General features: G+C 43.5%; 1 protein-coding gene across 1 annotated transcript in view; it reads left to right on the top strand.

The window, feature by feature from the left end:
- Srgap3 (SLIT-ROBO Rho GTPase activating protein 3) overlaps positions 1-22,182 on the top strand; it is a 182,911-nt gene that overhangs the window by 140,522 nt on the left and 20,207 nt on the right. The window contains exons 10-14 of the mRNA XM_042679800.1: positions 605-689; positions 7,167-7,194; positions 12,176-12,278; positions 17,507-17,567; positions 19,789-19,866. Of these exons, the coding sequence (XP_042535734.1) occupies positions 605-689; positions 7,167-7,194; positions 12,176-12,278; positions 17,507-17,567; positions 19,789-19,866 (355 nt within the window). The remainder of the gene's footprint in view (positions 1-604; positions 690-7,166; positions 7,195-12,175; positions 12,279-17,506; positions 17,568-19,788; positions 19,867-22,182) is intronic.

Here is a 22,182-nt window from a genome sequence, read left to right as displayed (position 1 = left end):
TGAAGAGCTCTTACTCCTTCAGAGCTAGGCAGATGAAAGAAAGACTTGTTTCATGGCTTCTCCCTGGCAGCTCTCAGGCCTCAGCTTCAGGGGCCCCTGGACAGTCCTCATCTTTATTGCTATTGGCCCAGAAGCACAGCTGAGCTTTGATGACTAAAGAAGTGTTTTGCTTTGTATGGAGGGCTGCCCTCACCTGACAAAAGCTGCCTTCATTGCTGCCATTACCCTAGGTTTCCTTTGTGTTTCTGAACCCTACCTGAAAGGCCTGGAGTCCCCCCAAGGACTAAGTAGCCACTCAACAGAGCTTGGAGCAGGCACAAAGGCCTCTATTTCCCATTCCAGGTCCCTGAGTCTGGCCTGATTTTCCTTTGGCCTCCCCACCACAGAGGTCAATTCTGGAAGCAGGGACCTCATTGCTAGGGAGGTGGTACTACAAAAAAAGTTACATTTTTACATTTCTACATTTGAAGTGAAAGTAAAACATTCATTAAAGTGAAAGCATCTAACAATTAGGTTAATGATTTAGCCAAATAAAAATGACAAATGCATCCACATGTCACTATTTTACTGCAAGTATGACTGTTTGGTGCCTCGTGTCTTACAGAAATTTAAAGAATATGTGAATGGCAGTAACCTCATCACCAAGCTACAGGCCAAGCATGACTTACTCAAACAGACTCTTGGTGAAGGTGAGTCTGGGAGTGGGGGTCCCTGGTGGGGTTGTGTTTTCCACTGGATCTTCTGATGGCCTTGAATCTGTTGAGCAGCTTAAACTTATGAGCTTGAATTGCTTAAACTGTGCACTTAGCAACGTGAGGCCTGGTGGTGCTGGACCTACCTGCCACACTGGGAATGTTGAGAAAATTTATTGAGTGCAGAGCTGAGATGGAGGCAGTCTAGCTGCAGAAAATCAAAGGCAACCAACCACAAGCCTTAGTTTAGTCTGGGAAGTATCCGAAGCCAAGTGATAGACATGCTGTGATAGGCAGGTACTCATATCCAAGGGCCCTGGCCTAGGTCGATGTTGTTGAGCAGATAAAGGAGTACTAACAGAGTGCCTGGCCAGTGTTCAAGGCCCAGAAAAGGAAAATCCATACATGTAAGGTAGGACTTAGTCCTTAAAGGAGCAGGGGACTAAGCTTCAAGGTGGAGAAGAGCTAATTGCAATGACCTTTTCCTTCATCTTTGTCTCTGCCTACCCATCCTGACATGTCATCATTGGACCACATTTGGTAGGATGGGGGACTATAGAGAGGTGTAGATAATGGACAGAAGTAAAACAGGAAGAATAGTGCAAGGGAAAGGAAGCGACAGAAAGTCCAAGAACTGCTCTAAGTAAATGTATGCATACATATATACATATATATGTATGTATGTGTACATATATGTATATATGTATATTTTGGAGGGAGGACAAGTATGACAAGGCAACTTCCAAAACTAGTAGTAAGAGTTGGTTTTTATGGTGCTAAGGCTGGGGGTTGTTTCTCATGAACAATGTAATGAAAGCCAAGCCCTATGAGCTTGTGGCTACTGTGTATTTTAAAACCAGATTATCTGGGTTTAGAAAACTAGATGCTCTTTAAAAAAATAAAATCTAGATGAATCCTTGGCCTGGGAGGAAAACGTATTCTGTCCAGCTCCTCCCTGAGCATTATCAGATGCAACCTCTCATTTCTGTCCTTGCCTGGATGGCCTTAATGAAATAATAATATTTTGGTTGGCATAACTCCTAGTTTTGGGTCCTCCAATTTCATTTAGCCTTTAACCATGTCTTGCTCAGAGATGTGATTAATCCGATCTCCCTTCTCTGCGGTTTGAGCTGCTTATTAACAGCAAAAGTTCCAGGAAAAAAATATAGCTTCCCAAGTATCAGAGCATTTAAGAGCCACCTAGGGTCTTCATAATGCCATTTTTCTAGTGAGATGGATATGGAAAAGCCCAGTGTACTGCCTTTGACAAATGGAATGGGTCTTATTAGACTAGACAGTTTGAGAGAAGTCTCTTAATGAGCCTTTTATTTTAAAACAATTTTAGATATGCAGAGAAATTGGAAAGATACTACAAAGTTCCCATATTCTCATTACCCAGTTTTCTCTGAATTAACATCTTATATTCTATGTGTATTTGTCATAATTAGTGAGCATTTTTAGTGATACATTTTTATTATTAGCTAACGTGAATAAATTACTGGGTGATTAGAGTCTCACAGATTTTTTCTGGCCCTTCTTGGGCTGACTTCTAATCTTGATCCTCAGACCTCAGCCTTCTGAATAGCTAAAATGACAGGTGTGATTTTTCTGGTGCCTAGCTTCATTATTCATTTTTATACATCTAGTACTCAATGAAGGTATTTTATGGGTTCTCAGGGCTAATATCCTTTATATGCTTTATGTCTTCTGAGAGCTATTTTCTATTAGGAGGGATGAAGTAGAAACTATATAAATGAACAAAGCAATGTAGAACAAAGCAATACTCAAACTACCTTATATTTAAAAAGACTTTAAAAATGAAATAAAGTATCATGTTTAGTGCATCCATTTCTCTAAAGTGTTCTTTTGATAGCATAACTCAAGGAAAGTACAAGTTAAAGGAAGCACGAGATCTTTCAGATCACCTATATTTACAAGTGAGTTTTTTAATGCACCTAGAACATCTTGAACCTAGAACACACTGCTAGGTGCCCAACAATATGATATGCTACTGGCATACCTTGGGAGTAAGAGTTAACATTCTATTCTGCCCTTGTCTATTGCCATACAATTTCATTGGTTAGAGATTTCTCAGTTTATCATCACCTCTGAGTCTTGTATCTATGACTTTTTATTGCTCTGGGGTCTGAGTATTCTGTAAGCTCCAGGCTTTCACCCAGGATGTGGGTGTTTTTCAATTTACTGAAATCCCTCAAGGATGAATAGTGCATTGTCTATGAAAGGGATGGAGCTTCACTTTTTTAGGCCAAAAGCCACTAGGACCAGAAAATCTGTAGGAAATGACTGATGTGGCAATTATTTTACATATATATGTGTATATATATATATATATATATATATATATATATATGTATGTATGTATATATACCTCAAGTGTTCTGATAAGGTTAAGAACAGGGCTTCAAAGCAATTCTCACAAGGGCCTGGGAAGATGGCTCAGTGATAGAGCGCTTGCCTTGCATGCATGAGGCCCTGGGTTTAATTCCTCAGCACCACATAAGCAGAAAAAAAAAAAAAGCCAGAAGTGGCACTGTGGCTCCGCATCACATAAACAGAAAAAAAAAAAAAAAGCCGGAAGTGGCACTGTGGCTCAAGTGGTAGAGCGCTAGCCTTGAGCTGAAAAGCTGAGGGACAGTACCCAGGCCTAGAGTTCAGGTCCACGATCGGACCCAAAAAATAAATAAGTAAATAAAATAATTCTCACGAGTTTTAGATTTTGAGATCCCATGTTCCTATAGAATAGGTGATGGGTGCTAGAGAGCAGGAGGCTGAGAGGTAGCATGTGAGATTCCTTGTCAGAGAGGCTGCCTTGTGTGCTGGTGTTCCATTCCATGCCCTAAAGCCTTTGTTTCCATCCTCCTCTTCTTTCCTTCCTGTTCCTCTCAGTCCTGTGAACAGATGACGTCCCACCTTCACAGCGTAGCAAATACACCCACCACCAGTAACAGGCATTTATGGTCTTTACCAAGTGTGACATGTTGAACACTGATTATGTGTGCTATAGTTTTACATGACAGTGGGTAAGACTGCACCATCACCACCACAAACATGACAACTGCATCACTACAATGACATTATGGGAGCTGAGTGATAGGCATTTTTCAGCTCCATTATTGTCTTATGGGAACCACAGTATGTATAGGGTCCAACTTGGACTAAAATGTCATTTTGCAGCCCATAACCATACTGAGTAAAGAATTAATTTGTAGCTAGTGGCTCACACCTGTAATCCTAGCTACTCAGGAGGCTGGGACCTGAGGATCACGATTCAAAGCCAGCCTGGGCAGGAAAGTCCATGAGACTCTTATTTCCAATAAACCACTAGAAAACCAGAAGTGGTGCTGAGGCTCAAGTGGTAGACCGCTCACCTTGAGCTGAAGAGCTGAGGGATAGCGCCTAAGCCCAGAGATCAAGTCCCATGACCGACCCAAAAAAAAAAAAAAAAAAAAGATAGAAAGAAAAAAAGAATTAATTTGTGAGAAGTGTCATGAATGACAAGTTTCGGCTGATATATAGAGCCATTATTATATGTGAGGGGCATTGGGACAGAAGGTCTGCTATCAGAGGTGGTGTCTCAGCAGAGCAGGAAAGCCAAGAAGGTGTCAGCCATGTGAGAAAAGAAAAGGGAAAGAGAGCAACATCTGCAGTCAAGAAAGGATATGGTAAGTTAGAACTAATGAATGGCAGTGCTACTGGGCCACAGCAAGTTCACGGAAGAGTGGGTGGTTTGGGAATCAAGAGGAAGTGGAACAGGAAGTGGCTTCTGGAATCTACTGTCTGTAGAGACAGTCAGCTGTTGCTCTGAGAGGAAGTGTGGATTTCATAGCCATTGTTTCCTCTGAAACAATCCCAGGCCATTCTTGGACCCCTTTCATGGGATGCTATTGGCTCTACAGGAGGTCTTGGGTGTGTGTGAAAACTTAACCCAAATTGGTGTCTCCTAGGACTTTACTGCAGAATCTAGACAAGCAAATTAAGTAGAAAAATATTGCCTGTTACACCTAACTTCCCCACTTTTTATGCTCTTTGCTGTTTGGTTCAAGTTCAACCCACTGCAGTTACATTGTAACTACTGGTAACTTTGGTTAAGAATTAAGGAACTGTGTGCCAGTTCATTCCAAGTTCAGGTTATTCTCTTCCCCTTCTCATTTCTTTCTCTCTGCAGCCCCATGCTGCCTTGTTTTCAATAGGGGGAAAAGTGCTTGCTCTTTATGCATGTGTGTGCCAGTCCTGGGGCTTAAATTCAAGGGGCCTGAGCACTGTCCCTGAGATTTTTTGCTCCAGGCTAGCACTCTGTCACTTCAACCATAGTTCTGAGTAGCAGTTCATGCTCTTAGAAGTCCCTTGGGCTAGAGGCTTTGCTCACATGGCACAGTGACAGCCAAACAAGCTTCTTGAGTGAAGGAAAAGTCTTGAGTTAAAATCCTTGTACCTCCAAAGGAAAATTTTAAAAAGATATTCCTTCTTAAGGAGTGTAGGGAGAGTGATAGTGGGGATGAGTTTGATAAGGATGCATTATATGTATGTATTGAACTATCAAGAAACCATCCTTATACAATTAATGTATGCTACAGATAACCATCCATCCATCTGTCCATCATCTATACATACATACATGCATACATACATACATACATATATACATACATACATGCAAGTCCCATCTTGCCAGTGCTGTGTAGGATTTTAGAATCTAGAGCTATACTGCTTAGAGAAGAAGTCACTGGCCACATGTGACTACTAAACACTCTAAACATTGATTAAGATGTCAGAAACATTCATTGAAATGAATAAAACAAACCTGAGGTTTGGAAGAGCTAGTATACCCAGAATATAAAATACTTTACTAGATTTTTATATTGATGCATATTGAAATGATACTATTTGTTGATATGTTAGGTCAGATATTAAAAAATTAACCTCATTTGTTTCTCTTTATTTTTTTATAATACAGCTACTAAAAATTATGGCTTACAGTATAGTTCTGTTGGCCAGCACTGGCCTAGAGGTTCTCAGCTAGAGGAAGTTATTTCCTTCTGGGGGCAGAGAACATACATGATGGTATTTTAAATATGCAGTAATGGAACAACAAATATTCATTCAACAAATATTTTTGAATACATACTTTATGCCAGGAAATATGTATTTTATAATATATACAAAATATTATGTAATACATAAAAATATTATATGTATTACGCAGTTTTAAGAACAGATGTGAACAGATGTTCTATGTTCATGGAGATAGGCTGGTAGTAGACAAGTAAAATCAATGATAATCAGGGACATGAAGTAGGGAGAGGTGCTGAAAGGGAACTAGTGTCCACTTCAGGGGGATACAGCTATGGAGCCAGCTTTTCAGCTGAAACCCCAAAGATAAGCAGGAGCCAGACCTACAAGCATCAGGCAGGAGAACCCCAGGCAGCAAATGCAGAGGCTTCTTTGAAGAATGTGCAAAAGACAAGTAGAGCATTGTATTCCAAGAGAGTGCGGTCCACACCAATGGAGTGGTCAGAGTAATAGAATAGATCTCAAAGGGTTCTGGAAGACATTATGAGGCTTGCATTTTATCTTGTGTGTGGGAAGGCATGTTAAACAAGAGGATTTATAGGGTATGATTCAGAGTTCAAAAGTACTTCTCTGACTGCTGAGTTATGGCTGGAGTGTAGCAGAATAGGAAATCCAGTTAAAAGAAAAAGAAAAAGAGATGATGGTGACCTGGACCAAGATGTTGAGAAGGAGAGAAGTGGGTGGATTTAAGAAGAAAAACGTTTTTAAGGCAAGTGGTGGCCTGTTTACTGAAAGGATGAAGACTTGGTTAGGAGTAGGTTTGGGGCAGGCAAACAGAGTACTTTGCAGAGCACTGAGGTGTGAGAGACTAAGAGAGCAATTGGTAAAGAAACTGTGGACATCCATACAGTGGCTATCAGTAAATCACAAAAAAGAGTGGCTCACACCTGTAATCCTAGATTACAAATCTCAGAAGGCTGAGATCTGAGCACTTGAGGTTCAAAGCCAGAGGGGACAGACTGATATCGCTAATTAGCCAGCCAAAAAGCCCAAACTGGAGGTAGAGGTAGATAGCGGTGGGGCTCAAGAAGCGATCACCAGTTGTGATTGCCAGTGCAAAGCTTGAAGTACAAAATCTAGAACCAGCAACCTGCCAAAAACCAAACGAACGAGTTACAAAAATCATGCTATCTGGATGAATTTCAGAAATGCCTTAAGTGAAGGAAACCAGATGCAGAAAACTTCACATTAAATAATTTTGTGTATAATAATGTGCAGGCAAACTTTCCCAGTGGTTCCCGGGGGCAGGAGGTGGGAACAGAGTGACTCTAAGTGGGTACAAAGAATCTTCGTTTGGTTTTTGTTTTGAGGAAATGATGAATGTTCTCTGGAGGTAAAAAAAAAAAAAAAACAACAATTAAACATCATATACTTTTCCCCCAGGAGAGAGAGCAGAATGCGGCACCACCAGGTGAGAGCTGGAGGACCTTGTTTTCTTGTTCCAGCTGCCTGAGGTCTGAGTGGGATGAGGTGGGGGAGAGGAGGGTAACGGGTTACCAGACATTGGGGGGGTGGGGAGGCTCACTGTTGCATGCCCTGTCCTGGAATTAGACTGATATAGCTGCACCCCCAGGCTGCACATGGGGGTCCTTTGCTGAGGATCAGTCATGCATTTCACCCTTGCACTGTGGGCTCGGTGGGAGGGTAAAATGGAGTCTGGGATGGCCAGTGGAGGGTAGAGGCTGTAGGGTGGCTGTTTCCCTGTCTCCTGTCTGTTCCATGGCTGCTGAGCACACTGCCTAGGCTCGGTGGCCGGGCCCACCCTGGTCCCCTCTGCCAAGGCCTTGGGGTTAGCTGGTATTGCGCACAGCTAGGCACACGCATGCGCGTACACACAGTTGTGTGCCTGAACACCTGCACTGCCCACAAACCCGCTCTGCCCACACCCTAGCTTGGATGAGCTGACAGAGAAAGTTAACACACGGGTACTTCTGCTTCCTCCCTCTCCAGCTTGTTCCGCATTTATTTCCCTTTGTGCTTTTCCCTGAGCAGACCAGAACCAGTGAGCACTTTCCATTGAGCCGCTGAGAGCGGCAAGCTGGCTTGCCCCTCCTTTCAGAGAGTCTGGCTCTTGAAGCAGGTGTCATCACCCAGGGATGATGTCCCAGCCAGAGAGCTCTGATGCTGCCCCATGCAAATCCCGCTGCTGGACCCGAGGCCAGCAAGCCCGCTGCACTTTGCCCTGGGTGGCTGTTCAGAGCTACTTTTTGCCTCACTCTCTGAGCCCAGGGGACAACGTTCTTTCCTTCCCCACAAATGCTTTCCAAGAGCCCAATATCCTAGAAAGCTGTCCTACTTGGCAAAAAAAAAAAAAGCAATGTAAAACCCTTAATTCTCCCCAGCTTCTTGGGAAGGGAGCGAGTGAGGCAGAGGCTTTCTGTGTGCTGGGTCCAGAGACACAGCCTCTCCAGAAATGCAGCCTGTGCACTGTTCCTCTGGGACAAGGTAACAGGGAACATGAGGGTGATTCACGCCAGGCGAGGGACTTCCCACAGAGGCAGCAGCAGATGTGCAGGGTCACGTTCGAAGAACCTTTCAGAAACAAACTTGTTATTGTTCCTTTTTCTCTGGCAAGAAGATGTTGTTATAGTCCCTCCAAACAAGAGAAGCCATATTTTACACTGAAGGCTGTAAATAGCAAAAACAGATGGGGGACCAATGGAGCCATTGCTCCCAGGAAGCAGAGCACGAGGAGATGGTTCAAGCAAAATCTGGGAGAAGAGATCTGTGATCCATCCCCTTGGGTGGGCTTCAGGCTGTATCTCAGGGAAAAGCTAAGGACAGACTTTTCTTTTTTTAAAATAAACCCCTCTGAGATGTGTCTTCCACACCCTCTTTGACCTAGGGCCTGGGAAAGCCGTGCTCAGATTAGTAGACCTCCCACTTAGATACCCTCCACTAAACTGAGGACCTTGTCCAATGCTCTCTTGGCTCCTGGCCAAGTTCACAAGCAACTTTGTTACTAAAGTAAAAGCTTCCCTTTACCTCCAAAAGTCATTCTTTAAAGAGTGGACCTTGGAAGTGGTTTGAAAATGAACCTGCGAGGCTTTGAGTGATATGTCTCTATACTCTAGCCCTCTGTGTCTTCCACAGACTCACACATGGTGAGCTCATCTGAGACACATTATTTGGGCAAATTCCCTCAGACAAGTTGCTCTTGACCTTATATGGATGGACTGGTTTTTGCTTATGGTCTGCAACATGTTATATTTTCTCATGCTTAAAGACCTTATCTTTAAATGGCCCAAATTCTTAATAGCCCTGAAATTTAGGCTGGCCAGATGTGAAAATACACTTAAAAAGTATATTGTCATCTGGGAGTGGTAGGGTACTCTTATAATCCCAGCATTTAGGAAGCAGAAGCAGGAAGATCAAGTCTAGCTTAGACCCTGTCTCAAAACACCAAAGGCTAGGGGTATAGGTTAGAGATAGAATGCTTATGTAACATATGCAAGTACAAGACCCTGGGTTTACTCCCCAGCACCATGAAAAAGGAAAAGGATATTGTAAATGGACAAGCAAGATGAAAAGAAGTTTTATTAATCTTCAAAGGAACTTTGGCTTTCCTGACTTAGGTTGACATAGTCCTATGGTCTAGATTAGAGGTAAAATCATTTGACAGTGTGTCCAGATGTGATAAAGTTCACACCCAGGCACAGCCTCCAAGAGCTGGACTGCCACTCGGCTCAATGGTGTTGCCACCATTTTGTCTATTGATACCACATTGATTGGGTTGCCCAAGGAAATTCTTAATCACCATTCTTTTTGACAGACTGATTTTGAGTCAACTCCTGTGTTGTCAACATATGCTGATTTTCATTTGTCTGGGTTGAAAGACAGAAAAGGGACATTGGTCTCTGGTTTCTCTTTCTTCCTCTCTGTGGCTTTCTCTGTTCCTGTTTTCCCTGCCTCTCTCTTTCTTTCCTTTTTTTGCTCTGCAACTGAGCAGCAGAAGAGATGGAAGGCTTAGGCTGCCCCACTTTCCTTGGCTGAGCTGTCCCCCTGCTCCCCACTTTGTGCCCCACCCAGCATTTCAGTAAGTCGATACAGATTTGATATCATGCAAAGAGTTGGGATAGCTACGTTTCCTTGTCAGATTCCAGTCGGTGCCAGAGTATGGTGAAAGAAAGAAATCCTAGTGGGATTAAAACTGCCCTTTGCTTTCTGGATTGGGCAGGAAAAAAAATGAGAAAGCATATTCTATTATTGATTTCACTTTTTAAAAAAGTTTAAGCCCCAGAAATTTCTTAGGACTTAAACCCTCTAGTCGGGCATTCTAGGGATTTTGATACTGATTGTCTATTGTCTACACTAAGTCTGTATTTGTGCCAGCCATATGAATTTACCAGATAATTCGGTGGTACTGCTGGCTGTTTTATGATGAAGTCACTTTCTCAGCTATACACTATACACTCACACTGGGACTTTGAGTAGGAAGAGCTGCCTGCTCCCCAGCTTCTATTATATTTTATATCTGTGACCCCAGAACTGTTTCTTAATCTCACGTAGCCTCATTTGCCTTAAGTGTAAAATGGGTTTAGTAATTGCTTTCTACTGCAATACACTTGTTATAAGGTTATACAATGTGAGATAAAGAAATGATCTGGAAATGTCAAACATTAGGAAAACCAGGTGACAATGTTCGCTAGTGTCCTCAAATTATTCCATGTTACCAAACTTAAAAAACATATATGCCCTTCAGTCACATTTTTGGCTTTTGCATTTGGAAATTCAAAAGCAGATCCATTGTATGAAATCTCACCTCTCTGTTACATATTGACATCTTCACAGAATAACTAGTTTTTGAAAAAGAAATGACATGGACTTAGCTAACCAAATTGTTATAGAGCCAATATGGGCTGGATATAATCTTGCCTGTTGTTTCTCCTCAAAATTTTTGGTCTGTGCTGTTATTTTGGTTCCATTGTTTGGACGGCATGCTATTTGGACTCAACTATGTCTTTACCAATGCATGGCCTTGGAGCTGGCAGCATTTGCTCAACACTCAGACACCTAGAAGAGGTTAGCTGGGGTTCCCTATGTGGCTGGGTTGGTGAAAGAGACATGTTCAACGAGCCCCCCAAAAAAGCCCTCAGTTATCATGAGCAACTCCATGGTCCATAAGATTCTTGTGCAGTCACAGAGATCAGTCAAGACTAGGGGGACAGGTCTTTGCTTGTCACATGTAGATATTATTTGTGCCTAGCTGAGTCTCCCTTGTTGCTCCCCAGATTTTGAACCACACCATTTGAAAATGAACAGCTTCTCTTGGTTAGGGAACCTCCTACTAATTTTTAAAAGCCCTGTGTTCCAAAGGCTGGCAGAACTAAGTTAGGCCACTTTGGGTGATGGAATGAGCAAATAAGCCAACACAGGCATATGCATGGTGAAGAATTCTGGAAATGGGTCTAGTGTTTGTGGGTGTTTCATTGTTCCTGGTGAACTGTGGTGTAGTTTTCCTTCCCTGTGGGCAAGAGTGGAACATGGGGAATGGAGATCCTAAAGTAAAGCAAGACACTTTCACCCTGACCCCATCACAAAGATTGATGGGATAGCTGAATCTTCATCTAGAAATGACAAGGTATACCAAGGCTTCATGACTGTGTGACCCAGTAGGAAACACCCTGGCCTTGAGCCAAGATGACTACATTTCAGACCTGTCCATTCTGATCTTTGGGCCTCTGTTTCTGCCAGTAAAATAGGGCTCTAGACACAGAGTTGATAATATGTTAATGTGGAAAGGGAGTTGAAAGTTTTTAAGCTGACTAAAGAACAAAGTATCACCATCCTGAGTCACGCAGGGACACCAGAAATGCTGCTGCCATCTCTCACTGCCACTTTCCTCATCTCTGGAGTGAGAGTAATTGTCTGTCTCTCAGATCGGTGAAATAGTGAGTAGTCAAGTCCATTTGGAATGCCAAGAGGCATTAGGAAGATGAGAGCCCTGCAACATTGGGAGCTGAGACTTAGTGATGGATTTCAGCCAAAATAATGAAAATCAAACTTTTGAATCATTTGAAAGTGTCTTGCTTTCTTAAACTCCTGATGACATCTTTCTTCACTGATCCCCACCCTCCATCTGGTCAGCTCTGCAGGATGACAATCTCTGATTGGAGTTTTAGTGGTTTCTTGGACACATACTATCCCCTCTGCCCATAATTTACAATGCATTTGTGTTATGTGAATGTTGATCCTGCTTGGCATTATGGGTAAATTTAGATCTCCTAAAACATCCAAAGGCCTTCAGATGGAACATTGGAACCAATGTGTTGGGGGGCCAGGGACTTCCATTTGCATTTTGTGTTCTCAATTATGGGTTTTAAGAGCATCTTCCTCAGTTGTGTGTTTATGTTGGTTGCTTTCTTGATTTCTTTTGTTCCATTTTCCCCTAGGCCCCCCTGTCTTCCCCCTAAACCACAGAAAATGAGGAGACCTAGGCCTCTTTCAGTGTATAGCCATAAACTCTTTAACGGCAGTATGGAAACGTTCATTAAGGTACTTTCTGGGGAGCCGTGGAGTCCGCAAATGCACCCAATGTAATGGCAGCCTCTCTTCTCCTCAGTTGACAGCCCTGTCCCAACAATAACCTGCATCCAGCCAGGCCCTCTTGAGCTAGCTCCTCACTAAACTTGGTGTTAACTTCAGTGAGAACTTTTCCTCAGAGCTGCTTTGCCCCAGGCCAGTTGCTCCTAAGTCCTGTCCATGATTCTCAGCCCTAGGGGGAAAGATATGGTCAGTGAGGTCCAGGTGAGCTTGAACCATCAGTGTAGTAGTCCCAGCCAGCCATCTTCATCACTACAGTCCTAGTACTAGAGTAGTACGAGTCTAGTGCTACAGTCCTAGCACTAGAGGGGAAGTTGAGGAATCCCATCATGTAATGGCATACACTCATCATCCAAGATTGAGAGTAACACAGAGGAAAACCTGCAGGTCGACTGTTTCTATACAAGTGATTTTTTGTTTAGTTGAGCAAATTCTTGCAAATGAAACATGTGCAGTTTGTGTGAAAAAAGTTCCTCCTTTTGGATTTTTCTTCTTGTTAATTGATTTGGGAGCTGGCAGAATAGGATTCTAGGTTAACCCTTTATACCAAACCTAAACTAAAACAAAACAAAAAAAACCAGTAGGGTTTCAGCTTGCTAAGTTTCTCTTTTCTCGTTTCCTTGATGTGAAGGGTACAAAATCAAGCATCCCAGAGAGAATGGTTAAAGACTTAGATAGTGATGGAGTTGCCAAGAAAAGCAAGTGGGGGATACCTGAGGAATGGAGGTGCATTTTTAATATTACTTAAGGAGGTGGAAGAGGGAGACCTTGCCACTTATTTAAGGATCTTCATCAGCCAATGAAGATACTTTTTGCGGGAAAATAAAAGGGTCGTGTCAATCAGGAGAAAAGTCAAGGCTCTAAGGCATTACTGATGATTTGGAATCATGAGGCTGCCCCTGCTCCAGCTCTCTATCCCTCATCCTCAGACAGGGTGCATTACAGAACTTGCAAGACAGGAGAGAACAAATATAGGCATCAGTCTAAGGCATGGAAGAAGACAGGCAGGACTGTCTGCATCTCAGGACTGTCTCTGTCTATGGATTGAATGGTGGGGACAGACTGAGGGAGAGAGCTAATGAGGTAGCTTGAGTGGTAGAGCATTCGTCTAGAATATACAAGATTTTGAGTTTAAACTCCAGTACCACCAAGAGAAAAAATGGGGAGGAAGGAGAGTAGAAGAGTAGGACTTAAGTTGGAATTGTCCAGGGGCAGGAACAACAAGGGCTATTTTAGGGTGCCTAAGTGGACAACATAAAGGATTTCTAAAAGGAGGAGTCCCTCAGGGCACATCAGGAAAGAGGAACCATATGACCAAAACCCATGGCATAGAGTGGTGTCAAAGGATCCCTCTCTTTGTTCACCTTCCCTTCCCTCTCATTCAACACAGCCTAGAAAGGACCAACTGTTTGCCCTCACAGAGCTCAGCGCAGAGCCTGGGATGTTTTCAGCATAAAAAAAAATGGAGAGATTAGAGCAAGATCTCAGAGAGTACAGAGCAAGAAGAGCTGGGTGTGGTGCACCTGTAGCCTGGTGAGAGAAAGGAGAAGAATGGAGAGAAGAATGCGACAGAGGGAACCCTGAGGAGAGGGGCAGAAAGATCCAGAGCTCCCAGACAGGGATGCCTTCCCCAATTTGCTTTGGGCTTTGGAAATGGGTCAGGGCACTTGGACATAATCAGCTCTTACCTAATAATATTTTATAGTTAGGTGTTGACTTGACAAATTAATGTGTAACTATAATTTGCCTTTATACCTCCTGAGTGGTACATCAGAGCTTACTCAACTATATGCATGTTTGCCCTTTGCAAGGTAGTTAGCTAGGCAAGCCACCTTTGTATTTGAAGTATTATCCCACTGCTGCAATGGCTGTTTGCCAATCTTTAGAACCCATTGCATGGCCTTTTTCTTTTTTGCCAGCCCTGGAGCTTGAATTTAGGGCCTGGGCTCTGTTTCTGAGCTGCTTTTGCTCAAGGCTAGCACTCTACCACTTGAGCCATCGCTCCACTTTTGGCTTGTTGTTGTTGTTGTTAATGTGGTACTAAGGAATCCAACCCAGGGCTTTGTGCATGCTTGGCAAGCACTCTACCACCAAGCCACATTCCCAGCCCAAATGCATGGCCTTTCTTATTGGTGTCAAAACTTTGTGGACACTTTGGGTTTTAGAGTACAAAGCTCCATTTGAAGCTTAGCTTTGTGACCCCACTAGTGGTACAAAATGGCAAGAGGGAGCTTGCTATGGTGGTTCTGGAAAGTCCCCAGAGATGGGCAACCCACTTACCCGAGCAATGACAGCCTCGTTGGAATGTGTGCAAAGCCTCCACTGGGGAAAAAGTAGTCATGTGGGAAAGGAAGGTGTATTTGTTAAGTCTGATTGCATCTCTTTATAGTCACACTCTACGTATGTCACCTACCATCAGCAAAGTTCAGCACTTGAACTGTGTACCTACTGTGAACTGGTTCATCAAAGCTACATGCAGCACAGTTTTACTCTGAAGGATAATTAACTCTCAGAGAATGAAGAGCAGCATAGCAATTGTAATTTTCTTGCTCTCTGAAAGTCATTCAAGTAAGAGTCCTTAACTTTTGAAAAATGACACCTGTGGAAAGACTTTCAGTCCAATCATACCACTGGCACGCCATGATCTGGGAAGCAGCCCAAAGTTAACTATAAGTGTTGTGAGAATTTCTTGGGCTCTGCCTTGATCAGCCCTTACAAAATTCTTGTTTTTCATGTTTTTCTCCTCTTAGGCAGAAAGAGCCACCATTTTGATTATGAAGGGCTGGTGTGCACTCTCCACCTTGCCTCTATACAAAGGGAGTGGTAAGGGCTGGGAAGGTGGCTCAGTGGTAGAGCGCTTGCCTTGCATGCATGAGGCCCTGGGTTCAATTCCTCAGCACCACACAAGCAAAACGAAAAAAAAGCGGGAAGTGGTGCTGTGGCTCAAGTGGTAGAGCGCTAACCTTGAGCTGAAAGGCTGAGGGACAGCGCCCAGGCCTAGAGTTCAGGCCCCACGACTGGACCTCCCCCCCCCAAAAAAAAAGGAGTGGTAATTAATCTACCTCATGAATGTGGGATGAGGATAGAATGAACAAATGTATGTTAGAGAGCAGTGGCCAGCCCATAGTAAGTCTGGGCAGTTGTCATTGTTATTAATTTAGGACATTGCTTCTAGAGTCCCACTGCACCAGGCTGTTGGTCAGTCTGGGATTCAGTTGTTAAGCCAATGTGACAGTAAGCAGGGGATTCCGATTGTTGAGATGTAACTGCAGCTGGAATTTACACATCTCTTGGGTTCTGAGCTCAGCCGCCTCACGGAGCCTGATGGAGAACCCGGCTCCAACCCCAGAACTTCGGCCACATGGCAAGAAGGCAAGAAGGGCCCCCTGAATGTGGGTGTCTCTGGTGACATGTAGTGAATGCAGAAGCTGCAGGCCACCCCAGCCTCATGTCAGTATTCCAATCACCTGTCCTCCCTCCTCCAGGCTTCTCAGCTTCTGTGCTCCCAACCAGGTCAGAGGCAGGAAGGACAGCACAGGGAAGTTTCCATCGGTATAAAACTATCCAGAGTATTGAGAGGAAAACATGGTGGCTGTTTGGAATCTGGAATCACATGTGATTTGCAAAATCACATGTGATTTTCATGTCCAAGGAGATCTTGTAAAATTGGACTTAAAAAAAAAAAGAAAAATAGCTGAATTCAGGAACAGTGTGTTTTCCTCCTTTCTCAGACAGCAGGCTTACCTTATGGAGTGTTCAGAGAGCACTTCTCCACACTGGTGAGTCACCAGTCCCTTTTGTCAAGAAGTTAGATTTGGAGATGGGAATGAGTTCAGTACACAGTTTCTACTCATTAACAGTGACTGAGAAAGATCCCACATCACTGGTGTCTCCGAGAGAGGCTAAGGCTGGCTGGGGACAGCTCCGGAAGTCGTTTGAGGCTCAGGGTGACCCTGCCCACAGACAGACATCCCAGGACCTTTGCTGGCTGCCATTGCATTTCGGCATTCACGGACTCTGAAGGATCTGCTTACTCTAACTGATCTTATTCCTGCATAATCTTTTCTTTTTCTCCTGCTCTGCTGCCTGTTTATTTTTTGTTATCAGAGGAAGAAGAAATGCTCGAACCAGGAACCAGGTATTTACTAGAAAGGCCCATTAGCCCCATGCAACTGGACGGAAGTTATCTCTTGATCTGACTTCCAGAACAGTGCTCACTTTGCCTGTTGCTGATGGGGTCCCTCTCCTTTCCTGTCCTCCACTGCCGTTAAACAAAGACAGAATTCACAGGTGGGGTGTGGAGGAGCCAAGAACATCTGATCCATGCCGTTTCAAGAAAGGCATGTTACATATGCTTTGTGCTTTCCTCATCTTTTAAGGAGGCTAGTGGTTTAATTTGGTCCCTTTCAAAAAAAAAGGTTAAAATAAATGTTATACTTTTTAAGTGACCTAAATAATAGATCAAGCAGTCTTGGGAAGCCAGAGGAAATTACCCTTTGCTCAGCCATTTGTGACTGTAGACCAACCTAAGAAGAAATTGAATATCCTTTTATGTCCTGGATACCAATACTTAGCATCACATCTTATTCAGCCTTTTGACTAAGACCAGCCACTAGATGGCCAATGGCTGAACTACTTACATGCTTACTATTAAAGCATTCATGTGGATGTTTACGTTACATCATAGGCTAGTAGAACTAGCCTTTCCTCCTTAGAGCCCCCGCCCCGCTCCCCCACACTTTGTTCTTATTTCTGGCATCAGGCACCACAGCAATGGGACAGGCGCTCACCCTGCCTGTTTATCCCTAAGCGCTGGGAGAAGCTCCTGAGTTGGGCTAAAATGGATCGGGAGGGAGGCAGGATACTCAGGCTCCAGGCCTCTCCCTCTAATGGCTTCTGCCCCCATTCCCCATGCCCTGAACCCAGATTCCTTGCAGCTGGGGAAGAAGAGAGAGCATTTCTTTAAAATTATCATAGCTATGCCTTTTTCTGCACTTAACTGAAGACTCTATGGTAACTATTTGTAGACACTTTAAGATTATTAGCCTTTCCTTGCTTGTTTTCTTACTAATCTGATGGTACTAATATTCTGGCTTGTTGACACCATGCTTGCATTGTCTTTTGCCTATGGTGGTTGTCCAGCCTAATGAAAGTCATATTTTTTTTTATTTTTCCTTAAGGATTCAGGACAAGCTATACCACTTGTAGTTGAGAGCTGCATTCGATACATCAATTTATACGGTAAGCTCCATCTTGGGATCAGACTTTTTGGCTAGATTGTTCTAGAAGGAAATGGGATTCTAATTCATCTTGGAAAACTCCCTGTTGGTGCTCTACTTCCCAGGTAGGAGGGGGAGAATGCTGTTATTCTCGGTGCTCTCTTTGGAGCCTGTATGCCAGGATGGGGATGTGGAAGCAGGTGTGAGGATGTGGGCCTGGGCTGACAGAAGTTTTGAGGGCCTAGACAGAAACAAGTTCAGTTCCTTCTCACTCACACCCAGCCCAGACCCAGCATGCCAGTTAATACTACTGGGTCATAAACACTGAAATTTGTTAACCCTGGTGTCACCAGAACATAACCTGTGCTTGTCCACTTACTCATTCCTGCAATCACATATTTATTTAATGAATAATTAGGCACTGTTTTGGACACAGGAGTAAAAGTGTGAATAAAAAAGGGAACCTGCTCTGGGTAGTTGACATTCTCAACTGAAAGACAAGGAAATAAATAATAAGAGTAAGGGCAATCATCCCTTGGTACTGATAAGGGATTAGTTCTAGGACCCCTGAATAACAAGGTCTACAAATGCTCACATGCCTTGCATAGAAGGGCACAGCATTTACAGATAACCCACTTACTTGTAACACCTAATACAAAATGAATACTATGTAAATAATTGTATTGTTTAAGGGCTGATGACAAAATCTGTGCCTTTTCAGATCAGATGTCATTTTTTTCTTGGATATTTTCAAATCCACTTTTAGTTGAATCCACAGGGGAAAAACCAATGGATACGAAGAGCTGGCTGTAATATAATCATGCATAGCAGTAATGCCATGAAACTAATGGAAAGGGGGTAGGAAATGGCTTGCTGGGTGCTACTATGGCTAAAGTGGTAGGAAGAGACCTCTTTGAAGAGGTGATGATTGAATTGTAGCCAGAGTAGAGAAAGATCGCCATGTACCCAGGTGGAGAGAATGGTGAACAAAAGGTAGAAGGAAGGTCAGTGTGGCTGAGTGGTAATGAGGCAGGGAGCAATATAGACACACATGGATGGTATAAATGTAATGTTGCTTAGCTATGGAGATAAACTATTTATTGAGCACCTAGTATATATAAACCAAATGTTGGCAAAGCCTTGGCTTTGAAGGCAAGACATTTCCTGCATTATTGACATGGAGAATTGTTCTATATAGGAAAACTAAGATGGGAAGGATTATCGTCCATTCATTTCCACGCAAGATGAAGCAGGCCCGATGCCTCCCTTGGTCCCTGTTTCATCATAACGGTTGGGTCAGGGTCAGAGCCTCCTCTTCATTAGGGTTTTGTAGAAACATGTAAAATTAAGTACGAACTTCTTTCTTAATTCAATCTTCTTCAAACTCTTGGATTCCCAGACTGGAGTACCTTTCTTGAAGGAAAACCTTTTCTGAATGAAGGAAAGATACTGATGTTGGTTAAAATGACTCATTATCTGGGCACTAATGGCTCTGCCTCTATTCCTGGCTACTCAGGAGTCTGGGATCTGAGAATAGCAGTTCAAAGCCAGCCTGGGAAGGAAAGTTCATAAGATTTTTATCTTTGATTAATCTCAAAAAGAAAAAAGCTCAAAAGAGGAACTGTGGCTCAGGTGGTAGAGCACTAGCTTTAAGCACAAAAGCTCAGGGACTGCAAGAGCACAGACCCTGAGTTCAAGCCCCAGGATTGGCACCAGGGGTGGAAAGAAGAAAGAAAAAAAGAAATGACTCATGGTCTTGGCTTTCAAACCAGGTCAGGGAGTCACAGACATGGAAACAGTGTGTGTCTGAGTATTTGAGTAGCTGTAGTTCATTGTCAAGGCCATGTTTGAGCTGCTGCCAGGGTATCTCTGTTAGGAATGGCTCCATTGTAAAGGAAAGAAGTAGAAAGGGACAAGCTGAGCCGGGCACTGGTGGCACTGGTAACCCTAGCTACTCAGGAGGCTGAGACCTGAGGATGGCTATTTGAAGCCATCCCTGGCAGGAAAGTCTTGAGACTCTTACTTCCAATAAACCACTGAGAAAAAGCCAGAAGTGGCGCTGTGGCTTAAGTGGTAGAAAAGAAGCCCCAGGACTGCCCCCCACCAAAAAAAAAAAAAAAGAAGAAGAAAGAAAAGGAAGGGAAAAAAAGAGACAAGCCTAGAGAGTCTCCAGTGTCCCCAGTGAGCTGCTGAGCTCAAGTCTCATGTCATTGATGGGTTTTTTTTCTTTGTTTCCTTTTTAGGACTCCAACAACAGGGGATCTTCAGAGTGCCAGGGTCTCAGGTTGAAGTGAATGACATAAAAAATTCCTTTGAGAGAGGTGGGTGTGACTGGTTGTCTCAAGCTGTGTGGCAGGTGGAGGGAGGAGGCTGTGTGTGTGTGTGTGTGTGTGTGTGTGTGTGTGTGTGTGTGTGTGTGTGTGTGTGTGTGTGTGTGTGTGTGTGTTAACACAGGTTTTAGAGCCTGTGGTGCATAGAACCCTCGGCTCACAGTAGTTTTCAAGAGCCAATACACACATCTCTTTTCCCATTTCACCGTCAGTGACTTTACCCTGGCAGCCTGAAATGAGTCACAGCAGGATTATTTTATACCACAGGTAATGGAAAATATCAAAATCTTTTTGCTTTCTTATAAAAAGCTAACTCCTATTTTACTTATTGCTACAACTTGAGTATCCCTAATCCAAAAATCTCAAATCCAAAACATTCCAGAGTTTAAAACATAAAATTACCAACATGACGTACAAATGGCAAGTTGACCACCTAGCTCCGTGAGATAGATCACAGTTTCTATGTAGGTGTGTTAAAGATATCATCAAATCTTCAGGTTACATATGTATATATAAAGGGGGTTATGAACTATAAATGAATTTTATGTTGAGACTTGGGTCTCATCTCCAAGATCCTTCATTAGGTATGTGCAAAATTTTTAGGTATATTCAAAAATTTTAAAAAAGGATCCAAGTAAAAAACACTTGTGGTCCATTGCTTCACCTGGACTATAGCTGCTGGTGGGTGACTTTCTCTAGCGTACTTTCCCGTCATTTCTGGAAGACAGCCTTGTGCAGAGCTCAGAGATATTGCTGTATCTGAGAAAGTTGGAAAAACCAAGATGACTCCAAGTGAATTTTAGAATAGCCTATTTCTTCATTTTTTCCCCCAATACAGTGGTTTTTGGCCAACTATACATTGTGAGGAAGAGACCATATATTCCCCTCTCCCCCTCTCCCCCACTTTGATTGGCCAAGCACATGAAAGCTTATTGGAAGTGAAGGGCAAGGACAGGCTCGTGTGGTTTACTTAATGTAGCCTCCCTTGTCTCAGAGGCCCTGATGGGGACAGTTGGCCCATGACAGTGTTCATACAGAAGAAGGCCCCACTGTGCCAGGAAAAAATGAGTTCTTACACATCTGTGTTTCTCTGCACAGTGCTTATTTTCTCTGCTTACAGTAAAACTGGAAATCCATGCATGTTTATCCAAGAAAACAAGTTCAGACGTCTTGATCCCTGATTCTAGGACAAAGCCTAGCCTTAGCAAGTCCATGTTCATGTGCCAGTGGAGGAAAGGAGACTGCATCATATCTATCACAGACAATACTGTATTTCTGCTGCCAGTTTTCCAACAATTTGGAAAGATCCATAGTCTGTCCCTCTTCAGTTTGAATCCTCTATCTTGTTTTTTTGGGGTGGCCCAGAAAACAAAGCCCAGTTTCTAGCAACACATCCCAATAGGTAAGAAAACACTTGGTTATCAATGCTTTCAGGTGAGCTGCTTCAGACTCATGAGGTGTATGCCTTTTACCCTGCTGGCTGTACTCTGAGCAAGCCTTTCCCTGGGGCTTCACCACAGGACTCTCCCTATTATCTCACTTCTCCTGGCGATGCTGCCTTCTTAGCCAACTCTCTGCCTCCCAGTCTAGTCCTCTCAGCTCCGTCCATCATTGGAGAAAGCATTCTGCATCACCGGCATGGGCCCTCTGCACCCGATCCTCTCTGGGTGTTAAGAGCAGGATTGGGCTCAATGTGATGCCCAGTAGCCTCCCAAGAACCCAGCGAACTTCAGCTCTGAAGTCCACTCCAGAATCTTAAGCACTTAGAACCAGAGGACCCCAGACTTCCCCTGCTCCATACTCTCTCTGGGCATTTATTCATTCATTATTTCAGCAAGCAAGCATTCTTTGAGCCGTCTACAGTACAGGTAATAGCCCAGGACCTAGAAATCAGCCAATCCATCTCTACTAGTGGGGAGACCAAATTCATAAACAATTTTCCTAATGGGTACAGAGTTTAAGTAAACACTGGGTACTATGGGATCCCCCTCACTCACCTAGGGTGGAGTGGGGAGGAAGAGCAAAGCCAGGCTCACCCCATCATACAGACCTCCTTGACCCTGCCATGAATCCCTTGGATGACCTTGCACAGTGCCTCCAGCCCAGTAGACACTTGCCAGTGAGTTTGTGGAATACTGATGGAACCAAACCCGTGTGATGCAGTAGGGATTCTGCAGGAGGGTTAGTATAAGAGTAGCTATTCAATAAGGAACATCCATGAAGAGAGATACACTCCGCTGCCATCTTGCTTGTGATCCCGTTTTGGCCATCCACCCATGTAGCATCCTTGCCAAAAATATTTAACCC

The sequence above is a fragment of the Dipodomys spectabilis genome, unplaced genomic scaffold, assembly GCF_019054845.1.
Source record: "Dipodomys spectabilis isolate Male_0828 unplaced genomic scaffold, ASM1905484v1 ptg000054l, whole genome shotgun sequence".
Classification (NCBI taxonomy): domain Eukaryota; kingdom Metazoa; phylum Chordata; class Mammalia; order Rodentia; family Heteromyidae; genus Dipodomys; species Dipodomys spectabilis.
This window is presented reverse-complemented; position numbering and strand designations above follow the sequence as displayed.